Source organism: Elephas maximus, chromosome 3 (assembly GCF_024166365.1).
Source record: "Elephas maximus indicus isolate mEleMax1 chromosome 3, mEleMax1 primary haplotype, whole genome shotgun sequence".
Taxonomy (NCBI): Eukaryota; Metazoa; Chordata; class Mammalia; order Proboscidea; family Elephantidae; genus Elephas; species Elephas maximus.
This window is the reverse complement of record NC_064821.1, coordinates 94897259-94924807: the sequence shown is the minus strand read 5'-3', so window position 1 is coordinate 94924807 and position 27549 is coordinate 94897259. Positions and strand designations below refer to the sequence as shown.

Sequence of the window (27549 nt, the reverse complement as noted above, 5' to 3'; positions counted from 1 at the left end):
TTCTTTTTATATCTCAAAGGCGATTGGCTTAAAACACACCCTACAATGATATGTTCTCATTAACACGACAGATAGAACGCTATTCCCAAATGGGATTACCTCCACAGGTATAGAGGTTTAGGACTTATGACACGTATTTTGGGAGACATAATTCAATATGTAACAGTGACCTAGGAGATTTGAAAGAATGTATGTCAAAAGAACTTCTTGAACTGAAATAGGATAATTAAAAATAAAACCCAATGGACAGGTTTAAGGAAAAAGCAGATATAGCTGAAGAGAGAATTAGTTAACTGGAGGATCTGATTCTGACCTATGGTGACCCTATGTGTGTCAGAGTAGAACTGTGCTCCATGGGGTTTTCAATTGCTGATATTTTGGAAGTAGATTCTCAGGCCTTTCTTTTAAGGCACCTCTGGGTGGACTCAAACCTCCAACCTTTTAGTTAGCAGCCAGCACGTTAACAGTTTGTACCACCCAGGAGCTCCAAAACTGGAATATAGGCCAGAAGAAATTATTCCAAATATAGCATAAAGAGAAAAATACAGAGGAAGGGTAAGAGGCATAGAGGATAACATGGGAATGTCTAACATACATTCAATTAGAGTCCCAGAAGGAGGAAGGTGGAAATGGAGCAGATACAATATTTGGAGGACCCATGACTGGAAAATTTTCAGAACTTTATGTAAGACATTGCTTTAGAGATTTAAAAAAAATCTAACAAATTTCAAAAGGATGAAAGAAATCCACATGTACAAAAATTTCGGTGATACTGCAGAAAATCAAAGATAGAACATCTTGAAAGCAGTCAGATAAAGGGGCTAAGCCCTTCAAAAGGTTATTATTAGTTAGATTGGCAGTAAAAAAAAAAAAAAAATAACCAAACCCGCTGCTGTCGAGTTGATTCTGACTCATAGCGACCCCTAGCCCTGTAGGGTTTCCATGGAAGCCAAAAAACAGTGGGATGTTTAAATGTCCTGAAAGAAAATAGCTACCAATGACAGATGCTACACCAAGCAAAAATGTCTTGTAAGAATGATAGTAAAATAGACCTTTATACACATAACAGAGTTTGCCATCAGCCATTTTACTCAGCGAAGGAAATTCTGAAGAATTTATTTTAGACAGAAGGAAAATGAAAGTCAGAGTTGAAATAGACAGTCTTAAATATTTGAATAAATATAAGTGACCACTGATTACTTAAACAAAAATTATGCTTAATGGATTTTAAAAAATATTAAAATACCTGACAACAATAGCCAACTAGACAGGAGAGATGATAAATGGAGAAAAAGTTTTCTAAAGTATTGATTAACGTTAGACATTGATAAGTTAAAGGTTACATGGAACACTCTCCACGGTAACCTCTAAGCGAACAGAATTTGAGTGCAAAACTTCCAAACCAGTAAAGGGGAGACATTTGGAATGATTTTTAAAAATAAAAAATTATCAAAGAAGAAAAAAATGGGAAGAACAAAAACATAGAACAAGTGGGACAGATAGTACAAAGTAGGGTGGGGGTAGATGTAGACCCAAAGATATCAGCAATTCTGTTGAATGTAAATGGACTAATTGTCCTAATGAATAGACAAAGATTTTCAGATTGGATTTTTAAAAATCCATTGAAATACAGCTTTCAAGATTTTGATGTAAACATAAGGATACTGAAGGGCTGAAAGTATAAGTTTTATAAAGTAATATACCATGTAGATACCTATATAAATAAGGCCAGTGTGGCTAAATTAATATCAGACAAAATAGACTTCAAAGTAAGAAAACATTTCTGTTGTTCAGGTGGCTTACTTCATATTGATAAAACTTAACTAGGAAGGCAAAAAAAAAAAAAAAAAAAAATTTTTTTTTTTTTTAGGAAGGCATAATTTTTTAAATTTTGAACACATCTAATAACACAGCAAAAATAGATACAAGGAACAGTAGACAAATAACCAACCACAATGGAAGATTTAGCACTCTTTTTCTTAGTAGTTGGTAGAACAAGCATGCTGAAAATCAGTAAGGACGTAGAAGATATGGAAAACAAAATTAAAACATTTTATCTCTTGAACATATATAGAACACTTGTCCAAAACTCCAGACTACACATTCTTTCCAAGTGTAATGGAACATTTAAAAAAAAATCGACCATATTTTAAGACATAAATTTAGCCTTAAATTTCAAAGCTTTGAAGTCAGATAAATTATGTTTTATTGTCACAGTGTACAATTAAGCAAGAAACCCATAGCAAAACTGACAACTAGAATTATCCCCTTATGTTTAGGAGTTAAGAGATGCACTTTCTTAAGAAACACCGTGGTAAAAAAAGAAAGCACGATGAAAGTTAGAAAATATTTTGAGCTGAGTTATAAAAATATAAAGCAAAAGTTGTGAGAGGCAGGTGTAGTAGTATAGCCATCCCTCGGTATCCATGGGGGATTGGTTCCAGGACCCCCCACAAATATCAAAATCCAGAGATGTTCAAGTCCCTTATATAAGGTGGCATAGTATTTGCATATAACCTACACATATCCTCCCATAAACTTTAAATCATCTCTAGATTATTTATAATACCCAATACAATGTAAATGCTGTGTAAATAGTTGTTTCTTCACAATTTAAAACTTGCTCTGGAAGGTAGCCTTTCTTTTCTGTGAGTTTCTTGAACTCTTCTGGGAATGCCGTTGCTGCCTTGGCATCTGCTGATGCCGACTCTCCCATGCTCTTTAAGTTCTTGAGGCTGTAGTGCTTTACAGAGCTAACCAGCCATCCCTCACTAGCCGTATACTCCTTCTCCTTGCTCTCCTCAACCGCCTCACATGTAGCCTTTCAGGGATTGCTTTGACCATTTAGTTGCTTTTTAGGAGTCATTGTTTCACAGAAACAAAGGTTGCACACAGCACAAGTAGTGAACGAATGAGATATGAGGTGAACAGTGCTCAAATGAGTGCTGGGGAGAGGCTGAGGATCTGTGAAATGGCAGGAGGCTACAAGAGGGCATGCCTACACATCACTTCATTCTTGTGGATTCAGCAGAGTGCTCAGTGCGGCAAATTCAAATTTTGCTTTTTAGAACTTTTTTTTCCTGAATATTTACAATCCATAGTTGGCTGATTCCCTGGAAGTGGAGCCTGTGGATATGGAGGGCTGACTGTACTTAGAAAATGCATAACCTTAAATGCGTTGTCTTAGAAAAGAAGAATGGCTAGAAATTAGTGAGTTAATCATCAATCTCAAGAAGCCTGAATAAGAACTGCAAAAATATGTGCAAATAAAGTAGAAGGACATGATAAAAATAAGAGCAGAAATGAATGAAATGAAAAGCAAACTGACAGCAGGATCATGGAATAAGGACCTCTAAAAAAAACTGTTCTTTATATAAAAGCGATAATAACACTGACAAAAGTTGTCAAAATCAAGTTTCTCAGAACTTTGGAAATTAAGCAAAGGCTTGCAACAACCCAAACAGCATATATTCAAGAAAAGCAGCTGAGTATTTGTTAGAATAATGAGCTTTGTGGATTTTTAGCCTACTGTATTTCCATCCTGCCTTCTCTAGCTCTATAGTAGCCTTGACAACCAAGAGTCCCACAGGCACAGTGAAAATCAGCAACTTAGCAGCCTCTAGAAGGGGAAGGATAGGTTTGGAGCCCCCTAAAAATAACATTCTTGGAGAATTGTCATTGTTTGACCTGTCTGGGGGTTCCCTGAAAATCCCAATTCCCGGGGGTCATCTTTATATGAACTGACTGGGAGGTACCCTCTGCAAAAATCCTTTTACCCAAGGGCATTTGTCTAGAACATTTAGAGGTGAGTGTTTAATTTTGTAGGTGCCTGAGGCAGTGGATAAGAGTTGGGGCAAACAAAAGGCTAACCAAAAAGCTGAAAAGGAAAAACTGGGAAATGAAATGTTCACGGGGGCTTTGAAAAAGCTCTGACATGTTTCTGGGAATATAGAATACCACATGCATGCATAGAGCTGAGCATATGCCCAGGGCCATGCACGTGCTCCAGAAAGACCAGAGAGGGTCTTTACCTCTCTCCTCTGACTGACCTTGAGTCTGCGAAAATAGGATGTGATGGCTAAGGCATAGTTGAAGGCACGTACACACAGCCCATTGTCAAAGCTGGGCGACTTACTGATTCCAGACATTTAAGAAAATCTCTGTGTGGTCCAATATTACCACTAAGCTAACTGAGCAGAGACTTCAGTGGCTATAGTCAACAAAGAATACAGACTGTAGTGGGTTGAATAATGTCCCCCCAAAATTCATGTCCACTGAGAAGCTCAGAATGTGACTGTATTTATAAATAGGTCTTTGCAGATGCAGTAAGTTAAGGATCTTGAGGTAAAATCATCCTAGATTTAGGGGGGGCCCTAAACCCAAGGACTAGTGTTCTTATAAAAAGAGGAGAGGGCACACAGAGGCAAGGAGAGAAAAAGCCTGTGTGACAAAAAAGGCAATGATTGAGTCATACTGTCACAAGCCAAGTAATACCTGGGGCCGCCTTCTGGAAGAGTCAAGGAAGGATTCTTCTTAGACCCTCCAGAGGGAGCATGACCTTGCCAACACCTTGATTTTCAAACAACAAAAACAACAAACAGCAATAACAAGAAACCTTACAGAGAGGGGAAAATTTCTGGTTTCCAGAATTGTCGTATATATTATTTAAATTATCCAGTTTTCAACAAAGAATTATGAGATAAAATATTACCCATACACAGGAAAATAAGCAGTAATTAGAAATTTTCTCTGAGGAAGCTCAGATAATTAGTAGACAAAGTATTTAAATCAACTGTTTCAAAGAACTAAAGGAAACTATGTCTAAGGAATTAAAAGTATGAGGACAGCGTCTCACCAAATTGGGAATATCTGTAAAGAGATAGAAATTAAAAAAAAAGAGCCAAATAGAAATTCTGGAGTTGAAAATTGTAATGACTGAAATGAAAAACTCAACAGAGTAGTACAATGGCAAATTTAAGTTGGCGGAAAAAAGAATCAGTGAACTTGAAAATAAGAAAATTGAGATTAACCAGTTTGAACAGGAAAATAATGGTAAAACAAATGATTAGTCTCAGAGACCTGCTGAACACCATCCAGTGTACCAGCATACACATAGAAGAGAAATGAACAGAAAGAATACTTGAAGAAACAGTGGTAAAAAAAAACTCCCCAAATTTTATTAAAAACATTACACATCTTCAAGAGGCTTAGCAGACTCTAAACCCAGAACCCAGTGCCATCAAGTCGATTCCGACTCATAGCATTGTTTTTTTTTAGCAGACTCTAGATAGGGTAAATTTGAAGAGAACTATACCAAGACTTTTTTTATACCAAGACATATAATCAAACCATCAAAAACCAAAAATAATCTTGAAAGTAGCAAGAGAAGCAATCCATTACATACAAGATAACCTCATGAGATTAACAGCTAACTTCTTACCAGAAACCATGGAGATAAGAAGGCAGTGGGATGGCATTTAAAGTGCTAGAGGTGGGGGAGGAGGGGGATGGGGATGGGGGAGAGACTATCAACTAAAAATTCTATATACAGCAAAACTATCCCTAGGTAAACAAAAGCAGAGGGAATTTGTTGCTAGTCTATCTGCCCTGCAGGAAATACTAAAGAGAGTTCTTAAGGCTGACATGGAGGAACACTAACTTGAATGAATATGAAGAAATATAGAATAATGGTAAAGTTAACAGCATAGATAAATATAAAAAACAGTGTAAATGTACTTTGTGTGTAAATCTTTTCTCTTGATTTAAAAGACAACTACATGAAGCAATGATTACAGACCTGTGTTAAGTAGATGGGCTTATAATGTATAAAGATATAATTTGTATGATAGTTAACAGCACAAAGGAGAGGGAAGAAACAGTTATATAGGAGCAAAGTTTTTGTATACTATTGGAATTAAGTTGCTATTAATCTGAACTAGATTTTTATTAATTGAGATGTTAATTGTAGTACCTAGGTCAGTCACTAAGAAAATAATGCAAATATGTAGTAAAAGAAATGACAAGAAAATTAAAATGGTATACTAGAAAATAATTAACAAAAAAAGTAATGTTGGAATGGAGGAACAAAGAGACATAAGACATAAAAAATAAATAGCAAAATGGCAGACATTAATCATACCTTATCATTAATTACAAATGGAGATAGTCCTATTAGAAGGCAGATATTGGCAGAATGAATGAAGAGACATGATCCAAGTGTTCACAGTCTATAAGAGACATTTCAGATGGAAAGACCCAAATTGACAGGAAAAGGATGGAAAAAGTTTTACTATGCAAACAGTAACAAAAAGGGAGCTGGAATGGCTATACTAATATCAGACAAAATGGACTTTAAAATTGTCAGTAGAGACAAAGGGATTTTATAATGATAAAAGGGTGAATCCATCAAGAAGATATAACAATTATAAACATAATGCACCTAACAAATGAGCCCAAAAGACACTAAGCAAATACTGACAGAATTGAAAGGAGAAATACACAATTCAGCACTTTTACTAAAGGATAGAATACTAGACAGATGATCAACAAGAAAACAGAAGACATAAACAACATTTTTAAGCAAATTTGTCTTAGAACACTCCACTTAAAAACAGCAGTATACATGTTCTACTCAAGTGCATATGGGACATTTTCCAGGATAGATTACATGTTAAGTCAGTAAGTTGAAAAGGATGGAAATCATACAGACTTTGTTGACCAACCACAATGAAATGAAATTAGGAATCCATAAGAAGGAAATTCACAAATACATGGAAATTAAACAGTACCCTCCTAAATAACCAATAAGTCTAAAGAAGAGATTACAAAGGATATTAGAAAATAATTTGAGATGAATGAAGATGAAAACCCAACATGTCAAAAAATTATGAGATATAGTTGGAAGTGTTTCTTAGAGGGAGATTTATAGCTGTTAATGTTCAGATGCATCAGTTCTTCTGTCTTTTTTTCCTTATCCAGCTTTCAAAATACTAGGGAGCCAGAGTAACTAATATGACTTAGAAAAGGAACAAAGTAGGAGGATTCATACTTCCTTGTTCAGTACTTACTCAAAGCCACAGTAATCAAGACAATGTGGTATTGGCATGAGAATAGACATACAGATCAATGAAATAGAATTGAGACTGTAGAAATAAAATTAGTAGTCAGTTGCAAGGGTTCTAAGACAATTTAATGGAGGAAGAATAGTTTTTCAGCAAATGGTGCTGGAACAAATGGATATTCACATGTAAAAGAATACAGTTGGATCCCTTTCTCTTACTATATACAAAATTAACTCAAAAGGAAAAACATGATAAATTAGACTTTATTGAAATAAAAAATGTACTTCAGGAAAACCTATAAGGAAAGGAAGGGACGACTCACAGAATGGGAGAAAACACTTGAAAATCATATAGTTGATAAAGGACTAGTGTCCAAAATATACCAAGAACTCTTATAGCTCAACAATAAAAAGGCAAATGACTCAATTTAAAAAATAGGGCAAAGAATTTGAATAGCAGCCTCTCCAAAGGAGACATGCAAATGGCCGGTAATCACACGAAAAAGATGCTCAACATCATTAGTTGTTACTGTTGTTAGCTGCTATTTGAGTTGAACCCGATTCATGGCAACCTTAAGTACCACAGACCAAAACGCTGCCTAGTCTTTTGTTATCCTCACCATTGCCAGCATATTTGAGTCCATCATTGCAGCTGTTGTGCCAGTCCATCCCACTGAGGGTCTTCCAGGCCTTGTTGATCCTCTACTTCACCAAACATGATGTCCTCCAGCAGTTGATCCCTCCTGATGATGTGTCCAGAAACCCTGGTGGTGTAGTGGTTAAGAGCTACGGCTGCTAACCAAAAGGTTGGCAGTTCAAATCCACCAGGTGCTCCTTGGAAACCCTACCGGGAAGTTCTGCTCTGTCCTATAGGGTCGCTGTGAGTTGGAATCGACTTGACAGCAGTGGGTTTGGTTTGGTTTTTTTGGATGATGTGTCCAAAGCAGGCGAGCCAGACAGTGTTCTGTTGTGATTCATAAGGTTTTCATTGGCTAGTTTTCAGAAGCAGATCACTAGGCCTTTCTTCCTAGTCTATCTTAGTCTGGAAGTTCCACTGAAACCTGCCCATCATAGGTGACCCTGCTGGTATTTGAAATACTGGTGGCATAGCTTGCAGCATCATTGCAACACGAAAGCCAAAAACTGACAAGCTGACGGATGGGTGGTGGCGTTAGTCATTAGGGAATTGCAAATCAGAGCTACAATTAGATGCCATTTCATACCCACTTCAAAAATAGGAGCAATATAACAATTGTTGATAAGGATGTAGAGAAATTGGAACTCTGAAAATTGCTGGTGGGAATGAAAATAATGCAGCCACTGTGGAAAACAGTTTGGTAGTTCCTCAAAAAGGTAAACAGAGTTACTGCATGACCCAGAAATTCCATTCCTAGCTATATACCCTAGAGAACTGAAAACATCCACACAAAACTTGTACACAAATGCTTTTAGCAGCATTATTCATAACAGCCAAAAAGTGGCAATAACCCAAATATCTAATAAAAAAAATATCTATCAGTTGTTAAATGTATAAATACAATGTGGTGTATCCATGCAATGGACTATTCTTCATAAAAAGTAAAGTTCTGATACATGCTACAATATGGATGAAATCTATGAAAGAAGCCATGCAAAAAAGGCCCCATACTGTATGATTTCATTCATATGAAATGACCAGAATGGTAATTAGAGACAGAAAGTAGTGGTTGCCAGGGGTTTGGGGGGAGAAGAATGGGAAGTAACTGCTAATTGCTATGGCACTTGTTTTGGGGGAGGTGAAAATAATCTGAAGTTAGATAGATAGTGGTGATGCTTGCATAGCAGTATGGTTGCACAGCAGTGTGCACTTTGAATTATATCTCAATATAAAAAAGTAAATATGATGGAGAGTTTCAAGAAAACTAAATGTTGTTTTTTTGCAAAAACTGAAAATAGATAAGACTTTCAAGAGACCCATCAAGAGAAGGCAGAAATAATATCAGGAATGAAAAAGACACTGTGACTTCTGATCTTGTAGATACTGAAAATGTAATAAGGTATTTTAAATAACTTATACTGTTAAATGAAAAACATTCTATCAAGTTCATAAATTCTAAGAAATATAATTTATAAAAACTGGTACAAGAAGAAATAATAATAATTTGGGCTGAATGGTCTTATAACCATTAAAGAAATGAGTCAGTAATTAAAAAAAAACTGACAAACTTTTAGATTTAGATAGCTTAACACATGAGTTCTATTGAAAGATGAAATAATTCCTGCCTTATTTACAGAAATGATATGACCTTGATATAAGAAAGTGTCGTAGTAGGCAAATTGTAGGTCTGATTGCTATAGGATAATGCATTAGTGCAGAGTTGGGTTCACCCTAGCGCTGCAAGGTATAGTTAACATTAGAAAGTCACTTAATGCAGTTGACCACATTATCAGATTGAAGGGGAAAAGCCATATTATCTCAATATATGTAGAAAAGTTACATGAAGAAATTCAGTATATTGATAGAGACACTCTTAGCAAACTGAGAGGTAAAGCATCTTAATCTGGTAATTGCTATATATGTATATATGTATGTAGGTACACACACACATACACATATATATGTATACATATAAAATGGAAACACTGGTGGTGTAGTGGTTAAATGCTACGGCTGCTAACCAAAGGGTCGGCAGTTCAAATCAGCCAGGCGCTCCTTGGAAACTCTATGGGGGCAGTTCTACTCTGTCCTATAGGGTAGCTATGAGTCGGAATCGACTCGATGGCACTGGCGGGGTGGGGGGGGGGGAATATATAAGATATTTATTGGTGAAACATTGAAAGCTTTCCATTTGAGATCAGGAACAAAACCGATGCAGGCTGTCATCGCTTCTATTCATCATTAAGGTCCTCACCAGCTTATTTAGGCAAGAAAAAAAAAAAAGCAAAATACACAACTGTCATTAGCATGTGAAATAATTGTGAACACAATAAATCCAAAATCATCTACAGGCAAATTATTAAATTAGTAGCATTAACAAGACAGTTTTGTAAAATCCCAAACCCCAAAGTACCTTGACATAAAATGATTTAGAAAAATCAATAGTATTCCTACATAGCAGCAACACTTAGAAACTGAAAAAAAAAAAAAATTATGATAGTATTAAAATAAGCAAGCACCCAGGAATCATTCTAAAAATGATGTATAAGACTTCTTCATGGGGGAAAATATTAAAGCCTTACTGAGATATTAAAGAAGTCCTAAATAAGTAGAAATGCTGTGCTCAGGGATTTGAAGCCTCATTTTTTTAATGATGTCATTTTGCTCCAGTTTATTTATAGATTAAGGGCTATCCAAACCATAATCTCAAAATATTTATTTATTTTTACATAGACAAGGTATTTATAAAATTTATAAGGAAATGCAAAGGGTAGAGAATAGCCAGGATACTTTGGGAGAGGAAAAAGAACAAGGTGGCACAACTAGATCTACTAGATATTGAGATAGGTTTTGTAATTAGAACATTGTGGTATCAGCACAAGGCTAAGCAAAGAGAATTTTGCAAGACCAACAACTTATTCATTGCAGATACCCTTTTCCACCAACATAAAAGGTGACTATGTATGTGGACCTTTCCAAGTGGGATACACAGGAATGATTCAGGCTATATCTGTGGGAGATGGAAAAGCTTGATATCATAAGTCAGAACAAGGCCAGGGGCCAACTGTGGAACAGACCATTAATTGCTCATATGCAAGTTCAAGTTGAAGCTGAAAAAAATTAAGATTAAATCCATGAGAGCCAAAATAGAACCTTGAGTATATTCCACCTGAATTTGGAGGCCTCCTCAAGAATAGATTTGATGCATTGAACACTAATGACCGAAGACCAGATGAGTTGTGGGATGATGTCAAATATGAAGAAAACAAGAGGTCATTATAAACACAGGAACAAAAGGAAAGACCAAAATGAATGTCAGAAGAGACACTGAAACGTGCTCTTGAACATAGAGTATCTAAAGTGAATGGAAGAAATGATGAAGAAAAAGAGCAGAACAAAATTTCAAAGGGCGGCTTGAGAAAACAAAGTAAAATATAATGACGTGCTAAGAGCTGGAGATAGAAAACCAAAAGGGAAGAGCATGCTCAGCATTTCTCAAGCTGAAAAAAAAAAAACTGAAGAAAATAATTCAAGCCTCCAGTTGCAATATTGAAGGATTCTACAGGCAGAATATTGAACGACACAGGAAGCATCAAAAGGAGATGGAAGGAATACAGAGTCACTGTACCAGAAAGAATTGATTAATGTTCAGCTATTTCAGGAGGTAGCATATGATCAAGAACCAGTGGTACTGAGGGAAGAAGTCCAAGCTGCACTGAAGGGAATGGTGAAAAACAAGGCTTCAGGAATTGATGGAATACCAATTGAGATGTTTCAACAAATGGATGTAGCACTGGAAGTGCTCACTCATCTACGCCAAGAAATTTGGAAGATAGCCACCTGGCCAACCAAGTGGAAGAGATCCATATTTGTGCCCATACCAAAAAAAGGTGATCCAACAGAATGCGGAAATTATTAAACAATATCACCTATATCACACGCAAGTAAAATTTTGCTGAATATAATTCAAAAGCAGTTGTAGCAGTACATAGACAGGGATCTGCCAGAAATTCAAGCCAGCTTCAGAAGATGATGTGGAACAAGGGATATCATTACTGATGTCAGATGGATCCTGGCTGAAAGCAGAGAATACCAGAAAGATGTTTACCTGTGTTTTATTTAGTATGCAAAGGCATTTGGCTGTGTGGACATAACAAATTATGGATAACATTGTAAAGAATAGGAATTCCAGAACACTTAATTGAGCTTGTGAGGAACCTGTACATAGACCAAGAGGCAGTCATTTAAGGAGAACAAGGTGATACTGGGTGGTTTAAATTCAGGACAGGTGTGCGTCAGGGTTGTATGCTTTCACCATGCTTATTCATTCTGTATGCTGAGCAAAGAATCCAAGAAGCTGGAATATATAAAGAAGAACCTGTCATCAGAATTGGAGGAAGACTCATTAACAATCTGTGATATGCAGATGACACAACCTTGCTTGCTGAAAGCAAAGAGGACTTGAAGCACTTACTGATGAAGATCAAAAACTACAGCCTTTAATATAGATTACACCTCATCATAAAGGAAACAAAAATCCACACAACTGGGTTAGTAAGCAACATCATGATAAGAAAAGATTGAAGTTGTCGAGGATTTCGTTTTATTGGATCCGCAGTCAACACCCGTGGAAGTGGCAGTCAGGCAACATATTGCATTGGACAAATCTGCTGCAAAAAAACAAAGGCTGTCACTTTGAGGACTAAGGTAAGCCTGACCCAAGCCATGGTATTTTCAGTCGCCTCATATGCATGTGAACCTGGACTATGAATAAGGAAGACCAAAGAAGAATTGATGCATTTAAATTATGATGTTGGCAAAGAATGCTGAATGTATCATGAACTGCTGGAAGAACGAACAGGTCTGTCTTGGAAGAACGAACAGGTCTGTCTTGGAAGAAGTACAGCCAGAGGCTCCTTGGAAGCAAGTATGATGAGACTTCATCTCACATACTTTGGACATGTTATCAGGAGGGACCAGTCCCTGGAGAAGGACATCACGCTTGGTAAAGTAGAGGTCAGCAAAAAAGAGAATGACTTTTGATGAGATGAATTGACAAATGGTGGCTGCAACAATGGGCTCAAGCGTGGCAGCAATTGTGAGGATGGCACAGGACTGGGCAGTATTTCGTTCTGCTATAATAGGGTTACCGTGAGTTGGAATTGACTCAACAGCAATGGTTTTTTTTTTTTAATGAGTTGGAACCAACTTGACGGCAACTAACAACAATGACAGACTGATGGAACAGATTAGAGATCCTGGAAGTAGACCAACACGTATGTGGACACTTGCTCTTTGACAGGTGGCCCTATAGAGCAGTGGCAAAAGCACTGTTGTTAAGAAATGGTGCTAGGAGAGTTGGGCTTCCATCAGGACAAAAACAAAATTGGCTCCCCATTTCACAGCCTATACAAAAAAATCAATTCTAGGTGGGCTATAAAGTGAAAGGCACAACTATAAAAGTTTTAGAAATAAGAGTTTTCTATGTCCAGCATTCATCAAACAAGACACAAAAAGCCTAAAACATAAAGAAAAATTTGATGGTACATCAAGTTCATCAAAATACACCATAAAGAGAGTGAAAAAAAAAACAAGTATAAAGTAGAAATACGTACTTGAAACACATGTAACTAACAAAGGGCTTATATTTAGACTATAATAACCAATAAGAAAATATACAAACCAATAGAAAAAGACTTGAACAGGCATTTTACAAAAGAAGAAATTCAAACTTTTAATAAGTATATGAAATTGTGCTCAACCTCACTATTAATCAAGAAAGTGTAAATTAAAACCATTATAAGATTTAACTATGTTCCTACAAGTTGCAGAAAATTTTGAAGTCTGACAAAATCCAGTAAAGTTGAGGAGGAATGGAGGAATTGGAACTGCAGATATAATTTTAAATTGGTGCAGTCACTTTGGAAAGGTATTATCTAGTGAGGTTAAACATATGCGTGTATATGCAGTTACCTAGCAGTTTCTTTTGTGTAGATAGACACATGCTTATGAATGTTCATGACAGCAGTGTTTGTAATTGTCCAAACTCAGAAGTAGCCCAAATGTCCATTAGCAGTGGAATGGATGAATAAATTCATGCAGTTGAATATTATACAGCAATGAAAATAAAGGAGCCACAGCCACAGGTAACATCATGGATAAATACTACAAACAATGTTGAGTTAATCAGACATAAAAGAATATATAAAGTGTATTTCCATTTATATAAAGTTCAGAAACAAAACTATGTTGTTCAGAACATAACATTCTCCCTGTTGCCGTCGAGTTAATTCTGACTCACGGAGACCCTATAGGACAGGGTAGAACTGCCCCATAGGGTGGTTTCCAAGTAGCGCCTGGTGGATTCAAACTGCCGATGTTTTGGTTAGCAGCCGTAGCACTTAACCACTATGCCACCAGGGTTTCCATAACATTCTCAGTAGAGGTGATATTGTCTTCTCTGTTGCCCAAAGTTGATTGGGCCCTTCAGAGCTTAACACTACCTGACAAAATTTTTATTACTTAGTATATAATTTCTCTGAGTTTTCTTGGGTCTCAGAGCACCATTTACACAGACATTGAGTTCAAGACCAAAATCAATCTACGAGTTGAGTTCAAGAAAGATATGCAAAGTGTCTGCAAGATCAGTCCTACAATACTGTGGTTTATGCATTGTTGTGATTGGAAGGGAAACCCTGGTGGCATAGTGGCTAAGAGCTACCGCTGCTAACGAAGTGGTCCACAGTTCAAATCCACCAGGCATTCCTTGGAAACTCTATGGGAGAGTTCTACTCTGTCATATAGGGTTGCTATGAATCAGAATTGACTCGATGGGAAGGGGGTTTACAGGTGATTGGAAGACTGTCAATTGATTGCTTGATGTAGAAATCATTGAGAGAGGTATTCTCTATGAGCCTATTAGGTGCCATTGGCTACCTTGTGGATGTTGTTGATGTTTGATCCTTGGTACTTTTGTATGTGACTTGAGTTTTGAGAATTAAGTAAAAATAGTTTCTATTTTATATTTTAATTCAATGAAAGTTACTCAGTCCATCATTAATTACATCAAGTGCTGAAAAAAAAAAGTCAGTATCTGAATGCCTATCTAGCAGCTAGTTGAAAGTTATCTTCTCATATCAAGCAAAAATTAGACATTGTTGTTAGTTGCCGTCCAGTTGATCCCAACTCATGGCAATCCTATGTGTGCACAGTGGTACTCCTCCATAGAGTTTTCAAGGCTGTGACCTTTCAGAAGCAGATCAGCAGGCCTGTCTTCAGAGCCCTCTCTACATGGGTTCAAACTGCTCACCTTTCGGCTAATAATTGAGTGCTCAACCATTTATGCCATCCAAGGACTCTTATACCTTTACTGGTGTCACAGAAACTTCCTTTGAGAATACCTCACATTCTAGTAGTTCAGAGTGAGCTGCCCTACTAACTACAGTTCATGGAAGTAAGATGCATGAGATACATAGGTAAAGAAAACAGGTCAAACAGTATATGCCCAGACATACACAAACTATCACAACATTGTTCACTGGAAATTAATTTTTCAGTTGTTTCACTTTTGCTAGAAAAGGAACAGTTTTGAATATTTTAAATATTTGATTGCATTGCTGTTATTACCATTATGTATTTATATAAATAGATACTTTGCCTATGTAATGTAATGCAGCATGTTTTGTAATAAATTATAATGAAATTACTCAGCAAGTATAGTTTTAAAATTAAATATTAATAGTTTTAACATTTTTAATTTAACAATTAAAATTTTTATTTTGTTGTAACCCTGCATTGAATAAAAAGTAAGCTTTATGCTTTCTTTTTACATATAAAAGCACAGATACACAAACAGCCAGCATATAAACAGTATATCTCTAACATAATTCAGTGGAGGGCAAGTAGGAAAAAGTGTCTGGAAAGGCTCTAGGGGTGATAATGGGGAAAAAAAAAAAGATTGAGAAACTGGTATAGAAATACAGAGGTGGTAAAACTATAAAGAAAAGTAGGGAAGTGAATTACAGTAACATTCAGGATAGTAGTTAACTCTGAGAGTAGAGAGGTGTCTATGTTTTTAAGGGTCACATGGCAGAAGGGTGCTTCTAGGATACTGACAATTGTCTGTTTCTTGATCTGGGTGGTGGCCACACAGGTGTTTGCCTTATAGTTATGCACTAGTGTGTATGTTATGTTTTATATATGTTTCTGTATGTGTATTTCTCAATAAAAAGGTTAAAATAGTTTGTAGACTTCAGTGTAAAATATAGGTTTTGGGCATTATTTAGATTTTACATAGGCATGATTGTGAATTAAATCTCAAACTCAGTAAAATTTCTCAATTAAAAAATAAATTTGGTTGAAAAAGCAAAGAAGTTTCCTGAATAAAATGAATGCTTCGAAGGCCAGTGTAACAGGGGCAGGGGTTTGGGGACCATGGTTCCAGGGGACATCTAAGTCAATAGGCATAATAAAATCTATTTAGAAAACATTCTGCATCCCACTTTGAAGGGTGGCATCTGGGGTCTTCAATGCTAGCAAGCAGCCATCTAAGATGCATCAATTGGTCTCAACCCACCTGGATCAAAGGAGAATGAAGAACACCAAGGACACAAGGCAATTACGAGCCCAAGAGACAGAAAGGGCCCAATGAACCAGAGACTACATCATCCTGAGACCAGAAGAACTAGATGGTGCCCAGCTACAACCAATGACTGCTCTGACAGGGAACACAACAGAGAACCCCTGAGGGAGCAGGAGAGCAGTGGGATGCAGACCACAAATTCTCATAAGAAGACCAGACTTAATGGTCTGACTGAGACTAGAAGGACCTTGGTGGTCGTGGCCCCCAGACCCTCTGTCGGCCCAGGACAGGAACCATTCCTGAAGCCAATTCTTCAGACATGGATTGGACTGGACAATGGGTTGGAGAGGGATGCTGGTGATGAGTGAGCTTCTTGGATCAGGTGGACACTTGAGCCTATGTTGGCATCTCCTACCTGGAGGGGAGATGAGAGAGTAGAGGGGGTTAGAAGCTGGTGAAACGGACACGAAAAGAGAGAGAAGAGGGAGGGAATGGGCTGTCTCATTAGGGAGAGAGCAATTGGGAGTATGTAGCAAGGTGTATATATATTTTTATGTGAGAGACTGGGATTTTTTAGCAAGGTGTATATATATTTTTATGTGAGAGACTGACTTGATTTGTAAACTTTCATTTAAAGCACAATAAAAATTATAAAAAAAAAATAGATTTGGTTGATTAAAAGCTTTTACTGAACAAAAACAGAAATGGCAGTTGTTCTTTTGTTGTTGTTGTTGTTCAGGTGGGCCCAGTTCTTCATCCATCCACTAATGATCAGAGATGCAATTGACCGTGAAGTTGAAGCTGTTGATAGTGGTAAGAGAAGTGCTTTATGTCTTACCATAATTTTTACTGTCCTTGAATTTTATTTAGCACATTTATCATTCTTTCTCACTAGGTCATTTAATCTTTATGTCATAAAGGGCTGAATTGACCTGGATGTGTCATGTTTATTGCTTAAATCATTAAATGTCTAATTTATGAAGTCATTAAATGTCTAATTGAAATAAGTCAAAATGATGGTAGATTATAGTTTTTTCAACCTTTATTTTTTGAGGGTTCTAACATAGTGACCAGTCTTTTCCAGGACATGAGTCTAATTCTTAAAGCCAATGACCCACTGCCGTCGAATCGATTCTGACTCACAGTGACCTTAAAGGACAGGGTGGAACTGCCCCATGGGGTTTCCAAGGTGTGCCTGGTGGATTCGAACTGCCGACCCTCTGGTTAGCAGCTTTAGCTCTTAACCACTACGCCACCAGGGTTTCCTTAAAGCTAATAAAAAGCTAATAGTAGGTGTTAAAACTTCATAAGTTCACTTTTTTTTGCATGAAGAGACATTTTCTCTGAGGCTTTATTAAGTACTAGCCTGATAATTTATGTAGCTTACCCTTTGTCACCTATGTGTGTAGGTCCTTTGTGGTTTGAATTTTGGTAGTTCTGAAAATAGTTGTAGTATATGTATAGATGAAGAAGCTAAATCTCTGAGCAGAAAATGCATTTAATTCTATTTTGTGACTGTTTCTTTTATTTTTGGGATTTAAAGAATGAAGATCATAAGGAAAACTGTGTGCTTGTCTAGGATGAGGCTTCATTATAGAGCTGTACTACAAATATTCCTTAATTATAGAGTACTAATAAATAAATAGTATCACTGTAGATTGACCTTGCTTGCCTTGTTTTAGCATTAGAAACATGTCATACTAGACTTGGGGGAATTTCAGTTCACATAGATTAGGCTTGGCTTGCAGCAACTGAAGAGGCAAAATATCTGTATTTGTTCCTCCTTTTGTAGTATTTTGCTTTTCGACTAGATTCAGTGTCTAGTACTGATAATGATGTATTGCGTTCACTAGGCCGAGTGAGCTACAGATAGCGAGAAAGAGCCATCTATCTGAAAGTCAACAGACCTGTGTTGTACTTACAGAAATGTCACTAGCTTTGACCCTCGATGTATTTGTAAAAGGGGATGAGATGATGTTAGGTTCTTCTTAGCTCTGCTAGTTTGTTGAAGTCAAGGACAATGTTTTCTTCAGTTTTGTTACTTGGCTACCCCAGTGTCTGTTTATCTTAGACATAGATAAATATTTGTTAAATGGATGAAAGAACAAAAAAACTGTGGAAATATCTGAAAGCCCATTCAACTTTTTTTTAATATATCATTTTTATTTTGGTAAAATTTATATAATATAAAATTTGCCATTTTAACCACTTTTAAGTGTAGAATTTTGTGGCATTAATTATATTCTTAATGTTGTACAGCCATCACCACTATCAATTTTCAGAAATTTTTCATTACCCCAAACGGAAACTCTGTAACCCTGAAGCAATAATCCAATTCACCCCTTTCCCCAGCCCCTGGTAACCTCTAATCTGCTATTTGTCTGTATGGATTTACTTATTCTGGGCATTTCATGTAAGTGGAATCATACGATATTTGTCCTTTTGTGCCTGGCTTATTTCATTTAGCATGTTTTTAAGATTCATCCATGTTGTAACATGTATCAGAACCTCATTGCATTTTATAGATGCATAATACTTCATTGTATGTATATACCACATTTTGTTTATCCATTCATCTGCCGTTAGACGCTTGGGTTGCTTCTACCTTTTGGCTATTGTGAATAATGCTTCAACGAACAGTGTCTATTTGTGTCACTGCTTTCAAGTCTCTTGGGTATATAAAATTTCCCTAAGAGTGGAATTGCTGGGTCATATGTTAGTCCTGTGTTTAACTTTTTGAGGAACTGCCGTCTTTTCCACAGCGACAAAGTTCTTGTTCTTAGCCATCATATTTTATTACCAACATAGTTGGCTTTGGAGAAAGTTTAAACAAAGTATATGACAAAGGTCCCAGATATATGGAATTTGATTTAACATTGTATTAGCACTTTCATCATTAAGTCTTGGACATAGCATACTGGAGCTGAAACCTTAAGATCATTATCTACTCTGTTTCAGTTGAAAGATAAGAGGAAACCCCTAGAGGATGAATTTTCTTACCCAAAGATACACAATGTGTTAAGTGATAGAGCTGACCCTAGATTAACTTCCTAATTTCAGCCTTACATCACGTTTCATGAAGTCAATTTTTATAACTTTCTTCTTTTCGGTGCTATAAGCTTGAATTTCCAGCAGATGCTGAATTTCATTTTATTAAAAGTGTTCCTTTAAAATTGACAGAATATCAACTTGCAAGACCTTCTGATGCAAACAGAAAAGAAATGTTGTTTGGAAGCCTTGCTAGACCTGGACATCCTATGGGGAAATTTTTTTGGGGTAAGATACTATATAATTCATCTTTGTATTTCCTAGTTAGGGATGGCATTGGCCAAATCTGCAAAAAAAACCTCTTTCAAGTATTAAAGAAGCAAAGATGTCACCTTGAGAACTAAGGTGTACCTGACCCAAGCCATGGTATTTTCACTCTCCTCATATGCATGCTAAAGCTGGACAATGAATAAGGAAGACCAAAGAAGAATTGATGCTTTTGAATTATGGTATTGGCAAAGAATATTGAATGGACTCCCAGAAGAATGAATAAATCTGTCCTGGAAGAAGTACAGCCAGAATGTTCCTTAAAAGCAAGAATGGTGAGACTTGTCTCACATACTTTGGACATGTTTATCAGGAGGGATCAGTCCCTGGAGAAAGACATCATGTTTGGTAAAGTAGAAGATCATTGAAAAAGAGGGAGACCCTCAATGAGATGGATTGACACAGTGGCTGCAACGATGGGCTCAAACATAGCAACAATTGCGAGGATGGTGCAGGACTAGGCAGTGTTTCATTCTGTTGTACAGAGGACCCTCTGTACAACTATAGTTGGCACTGACTCGACAGCACCTTACAACAACAACAAGAAGTTAGGAAGATTGAGAATTTAGAAAGCTGATAAAGAATGGAAAAACAAAGCAAGGGGGTAACTACGTTTTAGTGGCTTCGTAGGTTTTCTAGTAGATAGTAGTTAAGCATGCCTATATTTGTTTCTCTAACATTGGGTTTCTGAATAGCAAGAATAGCACCTAGCATTTTGTGAATGCTTTTTGGTTCCAGTTATGCGCTAACACTATATGTTAATTATCTCATTTGATCATCACAATAACCTTATGAGATGTGTGCTATGCTAATTTTTTTGCAGCAACATGTAAAAAAATTGGCATAGCAGCACTTAAGAAAATACCTTGCAGGAGCAGTACATGGTTGGCAAACAAACATAGAAGGCGTGCGGTATTTATGTAAAAATATGCTGCTATTTGTTGTTAAAGTATTGCCAACCAGAGGTGAATTCCTATGTATTAAAATATACTTTAGAATTGCCTCTTGACCTTAGTGAACTTTTGTTTTATGTTATTACTATTACACAGTGGTTCAATATTCTTGAGTCATTTGGGTTTTTTCCTTAGTCATATATAGTATTGCAGAACATGCATTGTTGGTATAGATGACTTTTAACAAAGTGAACTTAGTTATTTCCATAATCTTTTTTTATCTTTTTACAGGAAATGCTGAGACTCTCAAACACGAGCCAAAAAGGAGTAATATTGATACACATGCTAGACTGCGAGAATTCTGGATGCGTTACTACTCTTCTCATTATATGACTTTAGTGGTTCAGTCAAAAGGTAATATCTACAGTGGCCCTTGGAATTACACCAAAGTAGTGATTTCTTAGGACTCGTTTGCCTGGACCAGTGTTATAATATTCTGTTAATTACTTTAGTGCTTGGCCCTAATATAAAGAAAAGGAAAGGTCACATAGCAAATGGCAAAGCTCAGGGAAGCACAAGGTTATCTGATTCTCAGACAGATGTTTTTCTCTTCCTGACGTTGTTGTGTGCTGTTGAGTCAATTCTGACTCATGGCAACCCTCTGTGACAGAGTAGGGCTGCTTCATAGAGTTTTCTAGTCTAAATCTTTATGGGAGCAGATCGCCAGGTCTTTTCTCCTGTGGAGCTGCTGGTGGGTTCAAACCACTAGCCTTTTGATTAGCAGCTGAACGCTTAACTGTTACACTTCCAGGGTCTGTCTTATAGATATAGGTCTTATCTATAGAATAGTGTATGAGTATACTATGTACTAATAGGTCATGAATTGATGTTTTAAGCCACATTCAGCTGCCTCCATATCTGTGGTTTTACATTTAATCTATATTGATTATAAACTCTTAAAGGGCAAGACGTCTGTCTGTTCATCTTTACGTGTTGTTGTTAGCTGACGCTGAATCAGCCCCCGACTCACAGCAACCCCATGCACATCCTTACACGTTATTGAGAGGTGCCGTTGAGTTGATTCTGACTCATAGCAACCCACTGTGACAGAGTAGAATTACCCCATAGGGTTCTGTAATCTTTACCGAAGAATATTGCCAGGTCTTTCTCCTGCAGTACTGCTGGATTGATTTGCAGCAACATGTAAAAAAATTGGCATAGCGGCACTTAAGAAAATACCTTGCCCTTTGTTTAGCAGGCATTGTGCCATCATAGGGCCTGCTAAAATAGCATGATTAATTGTGATCATGATGATGATGGCAGAGTATCTTAAATATAAATGACTGATAAATACTGCCACTCTTTTTCTTCTTTTATCATTATCTTCAGTATTATGTTAACTTTTTCTCATGAAAGAAACCATGGTACCTTTTTGTTTTTTTTTTCCACATTCAACCTCCTTAGGCTATTCGAAATCAATCAATTGCTAAACTATTCTTTTTGACATACCTTAGAGTTTGCACATTTCTTTTTGAAAACATAATTCTCTCGTCCTAATGTGATTCTCCTTTTTATAAAAATTTGCCCTCTGCATTGTCAAAGTTGAGATCAAACTTGACTTGGCATTTACATATAAAACATTTTTGCATTTAGGATCAAAATTAGTCCACCAAAGTTGACTTGAATGTAAAAGTATGAATATGGCATGGTAGATTCCTTTGTTCAAACTGTAGATGTGCTTCTAGATTCCTTTTACAACATTTGTTATAACAGGAAATTTCATATTCTTTATGTAATGTTAATTTATAATTTTAAATTGTTTCTAAATCATTTCATGTGCATGCATTTTTCTTCAACTAGGTATTCTATTTTGCATTCTCTTCCTCTATGATAACACATACAAGATCTTATTAATGCTTGTTGCAAATTTTTAACATAAGCCCCAGATTTTTGATAAGAGAACCTTGTACAATCTACATTCAATAGATTTTAGAGCTTTAACATTTATTATACCATTTAAGAGTCAAATATCAATGTAAACGGTGTAGAATAAATCCAGGAGTTGATTTTTTAGTCTGATTTGCATCTTGCATTTTACACAGTGGTGCTTCTTTATTGAGAATTGGTGAAACTTGTGTGCCTGGTGGAACTTAACGGGAACTATCCAGTGATGGTAATAAGTCGCTGGGTAAAGCTGAAAGGTTTATCTTTCCTTTAGGTCTCATGTTTTACCAGACTTTACAAAATAATTTCTTATAAAATATAAGAAAGGGATCAAAAGAAGATAGAAATCATATACATGAAACCTAAGAAACACTTCTGGAGTAAGATCTCAACAGGTATAAATTAATGTAAAACAAATGAAGTATATAAAAGTGCTGATGAGATGCCGTGAAGAAGAGGGGTCAGTGTGGTATGGGTTAGTCAGGAGAAACCTTCCCAGGGGAAGTAAGCTTTGGAAAGGGTGCAGGAGGGTCGTTGGCATATTCTTAGTATCTCTTGGCCCTTTGCACTAGTCTGATGATAAACAAAAGTTTTTTAAAAAAATTTTGTTTTTTATTAATATTTGAGTGCGTGTTCTAACTTTATCAGGGAGGATAAAGGAATCAAACAAAATTTTATGTGTCTTAAGATTTCTTATCTACTATTGTTGTTGTTTTTCTTGTTATTCATTTTTGGTTAAGGAGTGGCATATAATTCCCTAATTAAAGCACTCCTTTACCTTGTAGCTGAAGTTCTTTGAGAAACCTATTTTATTCCTGTCTTGACTAATGACTTTACATTTCTCCGTCTCTCTCACCTACCCCCACTTCAAGAAACCCTCGATACTTTGGAAAAGTGGGTGACTGAAATCTTCTCTCAGATACCAAACAAGTAAGACATTTATTTTTGTGAATCACACACCTTTAGAGCTAAAAGATACCTTAACTTCTTGTATGACTCCCAAAGGTTTTTTTGTCTCGTCTTTTTTTTTAAGTGGATGATGAAATTAAGGCCTAAAGATCACACAGCTTTTGAGTGGGATAACTAAGATGAGAACCCAGGTTTCCTGGGTTCAGTGATGTTTTAATAGTTCAGAATTTACAAGCTTTTAAAATTATAGTAAATATTATGCCTCCTTTTATATTTTTCCAGAGCTTTTCTGTTACTGTATAAGGTGTTCGAAACTGTTACATGAAGGCAAGCACTGCCTTGAGAGGCAGATGTGTATATTTGTATCCCCAACCTTGGGACAAGCTGTGTTACGAACATTTGTTTTTTAAGTCAGTTGTTTGGAACTCCAAATGCTTTTCCCCATCGAAGAAATGATCTTGTAGATGATGGCTGATTTTCCATATTTCTTGGAAAAGCCTATTTGGTTTAGGTGTACCAAATTATCTTCCATAAGAAATCGTATGTAGGGTTCCAGTTAAGAATGCTGTTGGGCATTTTTTGTTCACTTCAAATTCATCGAAATAATACTGCTACATTTTTGTTATAAAGAACACAAAAAATTGCATTCTAAACGATAGTCTTTCCACCCTTAGCAGTTTGCATTTTAGTAAAATAAATGAATCAATTTTTTTTCTTTCATCAGGTGAGTAAGCTGGTGACTTTTTCTAGTTCTTCATTCCAAGACATAATTTATTTCAAATGTATGGAAGAAAAAAAACTTTAAATATGTCAGAATAATTTGTAATAACACCTGATTGTTCTTATTATCTTGGTTTTATGTAAATTTCCATTGATAATTAGCAGTACTTCTTTACGTATAGAAAAGTAAAGAAAGTCATGGCAAAGTTGTGTTTTTTAGTTTTTTTAAATAAAAAATGAGTATGACCTATGGAAATGTCAAGTGACTGATTGGAATGTGTTTTACTGTGAAACTTTACTAATAAAACTAGAGGTATGTTTAATAGAGGGATTCATTAGGCTCTGTCAATCTCAGATGAGCATTTAAAAGTTTTTCTTGAGTATTATTCACTAATAACTTTGACTGTTTAATCAGACAAGTTAAAAAGTCTTCTAGGTATTTAATACTAATTCATATTGACTATGTATTAGAAGGAATAGTAAAGTTAGAATATCTGTCAAGTAGATTGGAAGCACCCTCAAGGAGGGACCAAGTCTTTTAGATAGAAGAGTGCCTAAGATAGTAATTTATGTTTAATATTGTGCTTTATACTTAATAATCACTCCCTATGTATTTGTAGATTAAAAAAAAAAATTATCTCTAGTATAAGTTTTGGTTTTGAAATGGCTTTGTATGGGAGGAGAGCCAAAATTGAATGGGGCTATAGATGCAGTAAATATGGGGGATGGGTTCCTTCATTTCATTATCTTCTGCTATCTCTTTTTGAGTTTTAAAGCCATTTGAGTTATTGGGGCTGAGCTTAAGAATAGGTCGTCGAGTTCAGGATTTTGTGGCTTTGTTGTCTAGAATGCTTTTCAGCTAGGAATATATAGATTATAAATCTATCAGTTAGATATCCCTAAAGATACTGCTTATAAAGACATTTGCCAATTAAATTTTAATGTATTTGTTTTGTTTTCAGTGGGTTACCCAAACCAAACTTTGGCCATTTAACGGATCCATTTGACACACCAGCATTTAACAAACTTTATAGAGGTTCGTGAACCAAAGGTTTAAAAGTGTTTGAAACAACTTTAGCACATTTTCTAAAACTTAATTGAGGCTGCCAGTTTTCTTTAAAAATGAAAACACAACCGAAAGTATAGCTGGGTTGGAAAGGGACTGGATGGGGAATGGAGATCCAGTTAGTGACAGAGAGCAGCAGGCCACTAACAAACTGCAGACTGATTAGCTGTGGCTGCTGTGCTGCTACTTGATTCTGTTTCATGCTCCCCCCCCCCACCCCCCCGTTTTCCTGTTGTTCCCTTTTGTTCTTTGGGTTTTTGTTGTTGTTTCCTTTCTACTTTATTTTATCTAGATTTTGCTCTTTAAGAATGGGGGGGAGGAAAACACTTTGAATATCATTTCCTTTTAACTTCATTATAAAAACAGTATTTATTAAATGAAGAAAAATTTCAAAGTAGAGAAATTTGTAAAGAAAGAGGGGGAAAAATCACCTATAAATCTTACTACTCAGAGAGATATTTTGGCAAATTTTCTTTTAATTTTTTGTAGGTATATTTTCTTAATATAGTTGATATTGTAAAGTATATACACTTTTGCCTACTGCATTTTTTTCATTTAATATTGTATTTATAATGACTGCATAATGAATCATCACATGGGTGTGCTATAATTTACTTATATTTGCCAATAGTGAACATTGTAGAAACATTCTTAACTCAACATTTCTCTTTCTTTGCTTTTTTTGTCATGGCAGGTTTTTTTTTCCTTCCTCACAGTTGCCTAGGTATTCCCCCTTCCTTCACCCTGTTGCCAGTCTCTTTCCTCTTCCTCCCTTTGATCCAATGACTGCTTTGTCACACTCTTTCTGCTGGCTCCATTCTATCTAAGCACACTCTTCCCAGAGACAACTTATTTTGGGTTATATTATTTCTGGCTTTGAATTTCATATCCATAGAATCATAGGATAATAGCACTGGGAAGAATCTTAGAGATAGTCTAGCTCAACCGTCTCATTTTTCCTTAAGGAAACAGATGCAGAAAGATGTAAATGTAAATGATTTTCTCAAGGTCATTTAAGCACATCTGGTAAGATGGTGGTAGGGCTGGATTTATACCGTGGGTCTCCTGACTCCTACTTCCTTATCCTTTCTTACAACAAGAGACCCATCCTTGGCAGCATTACATATTCTCATAGTTCTGTAATTCCTGCTTTCTCTACTCATGAAACCAAATTGAAAAGAATTTTATAAAAATTACATTATTCAAATTGGAAAATTGGCAACTTGAAATAATAGGTGCATTGTGTTTATTTCCCCTGTTTATTGGCGAAATGAAATATATTGAATTAAAAAAAGAGGAAAAAACACATTTGTGTAACATAGTAAAAGTTACGGAGAGCCACTTATGTCTGTTCTTGTGAAAAATATTTTTTAGTGGTTCCAATCAGAAAAATTCATGCTCTGACCATCACTTGGGCACTTCCCCCTCAACAACAACATTACAGGTAAGAGTTCAAAGGCAAGTTTATTACTTCATTAGTGAGAATGACATTTTTAAAGCATGCTAAATATTTTAAATTTGGGGGTTCTGAATTTACAAATGTAGGTAATTTGGTAAATTGGGACTTGAATCTATGAAATTAAGTATTGGTATGAATGCTAACTTTTGTAGTTATTTTCTTTAGTACTTTCAATACAAAAATGTAATATTGACTAATGATTTATTTGGCAATGGCAACCATTTAGTTTGCTCTTGTCAAAAGTGAAGATAATTTTGAGTCTGGCACACAACTGGAGCATAACTCCCAAGGACTTACTTTATGAGTTGGAAATGGGCAGATTGATACAAATTAGAAAAATATTTCACCTTAACCATATAGTTTTCTTTTATGAACACTATAACATGGACCAAGCAGTTCTTTAAACACTATATAAATGCTTTTCTAATTAGAAATAAATGCTAATGAATTACATGCACTAATAAAAATTTAACTTATTTTTTAAAACCACTACCAACAAAACAAAACCCTGAGCATACACATGCAAGCAGAAAGAAAGATTAATATATATTGCCAAAGCTTAGAATAAAATGCTTGTCACTTACATGTTGGAATATTCAAACAATCAAGTCTCATAAAGTTAACAAGAATAATATGCCTCCAGGCCACTAACCAAAAGGTTGGCAGTTGGAATCCACCAGGTGCTCCTTGGAAACCCTATGGGGCAGTTCTACTCTGTCTGAGAGGGTCGCTGTGAGTTCGAAATGACTCGAAGGCAACAGGTTTGGTTTTTTTTGGTTTTTAGTGAGGCTACACACAGCATGTGTATCGTCTACTTGCTTTTGGTTCAAGGGTAATATAGGGAAAAGTTAATGTACAGTGAGTGTCCCAAGAGTGTAGGTAAGTTAGAGTGTCCTAAGATGTGTTAAAACTATTACATGTCTATTTAAAAATTTGTGTAAAGTTTTTACTATAAAAATAACACA

The 27549-nt window shown here is 36.0% G+C and overlaps 1 protein-coding gene across 3 annotated transcripts in view; it reads left to right on the top strand.

Moving 5' to 3' along the window:
- NRDC (nardilysin convertase) overlaps nucleotides 1–27549 on the top strand; it is an 82132-nt gene that overhangs the window by 28742 nt on the left and 25841 nt on the right. For all 3 annotated transcript variants that reach the window (XM_049875158.1, XM_049875160.1, XM_049875159.1), the window contains 6 exons: nucleotides 17018–17091; nucleotides 19459–19554; nucleotides 20778–20900; nucleotides 23303–23360; nucleotides 25022–25095; nucleotides 26500–26569. In XM_049875158.1, coding sequence (XP_049731115.1) covers nucleotides 17018–17091; nucleotides 19459–19554; nucleotides 20778–20900; nucleotides 23303–23360; nucleotides 25022–25095; nucleotides 26500–26569 — 495 coding nt within the window. The remainder of the gene's footprint in view (nucleotides 1–17017; nucleotides 17092–19458; nucleotides 19555–20777; nucleotides 20901–23302; nucleotides 23361–25021; nucleotides 25096–26499; nucleotides 26570–27549) is intronic.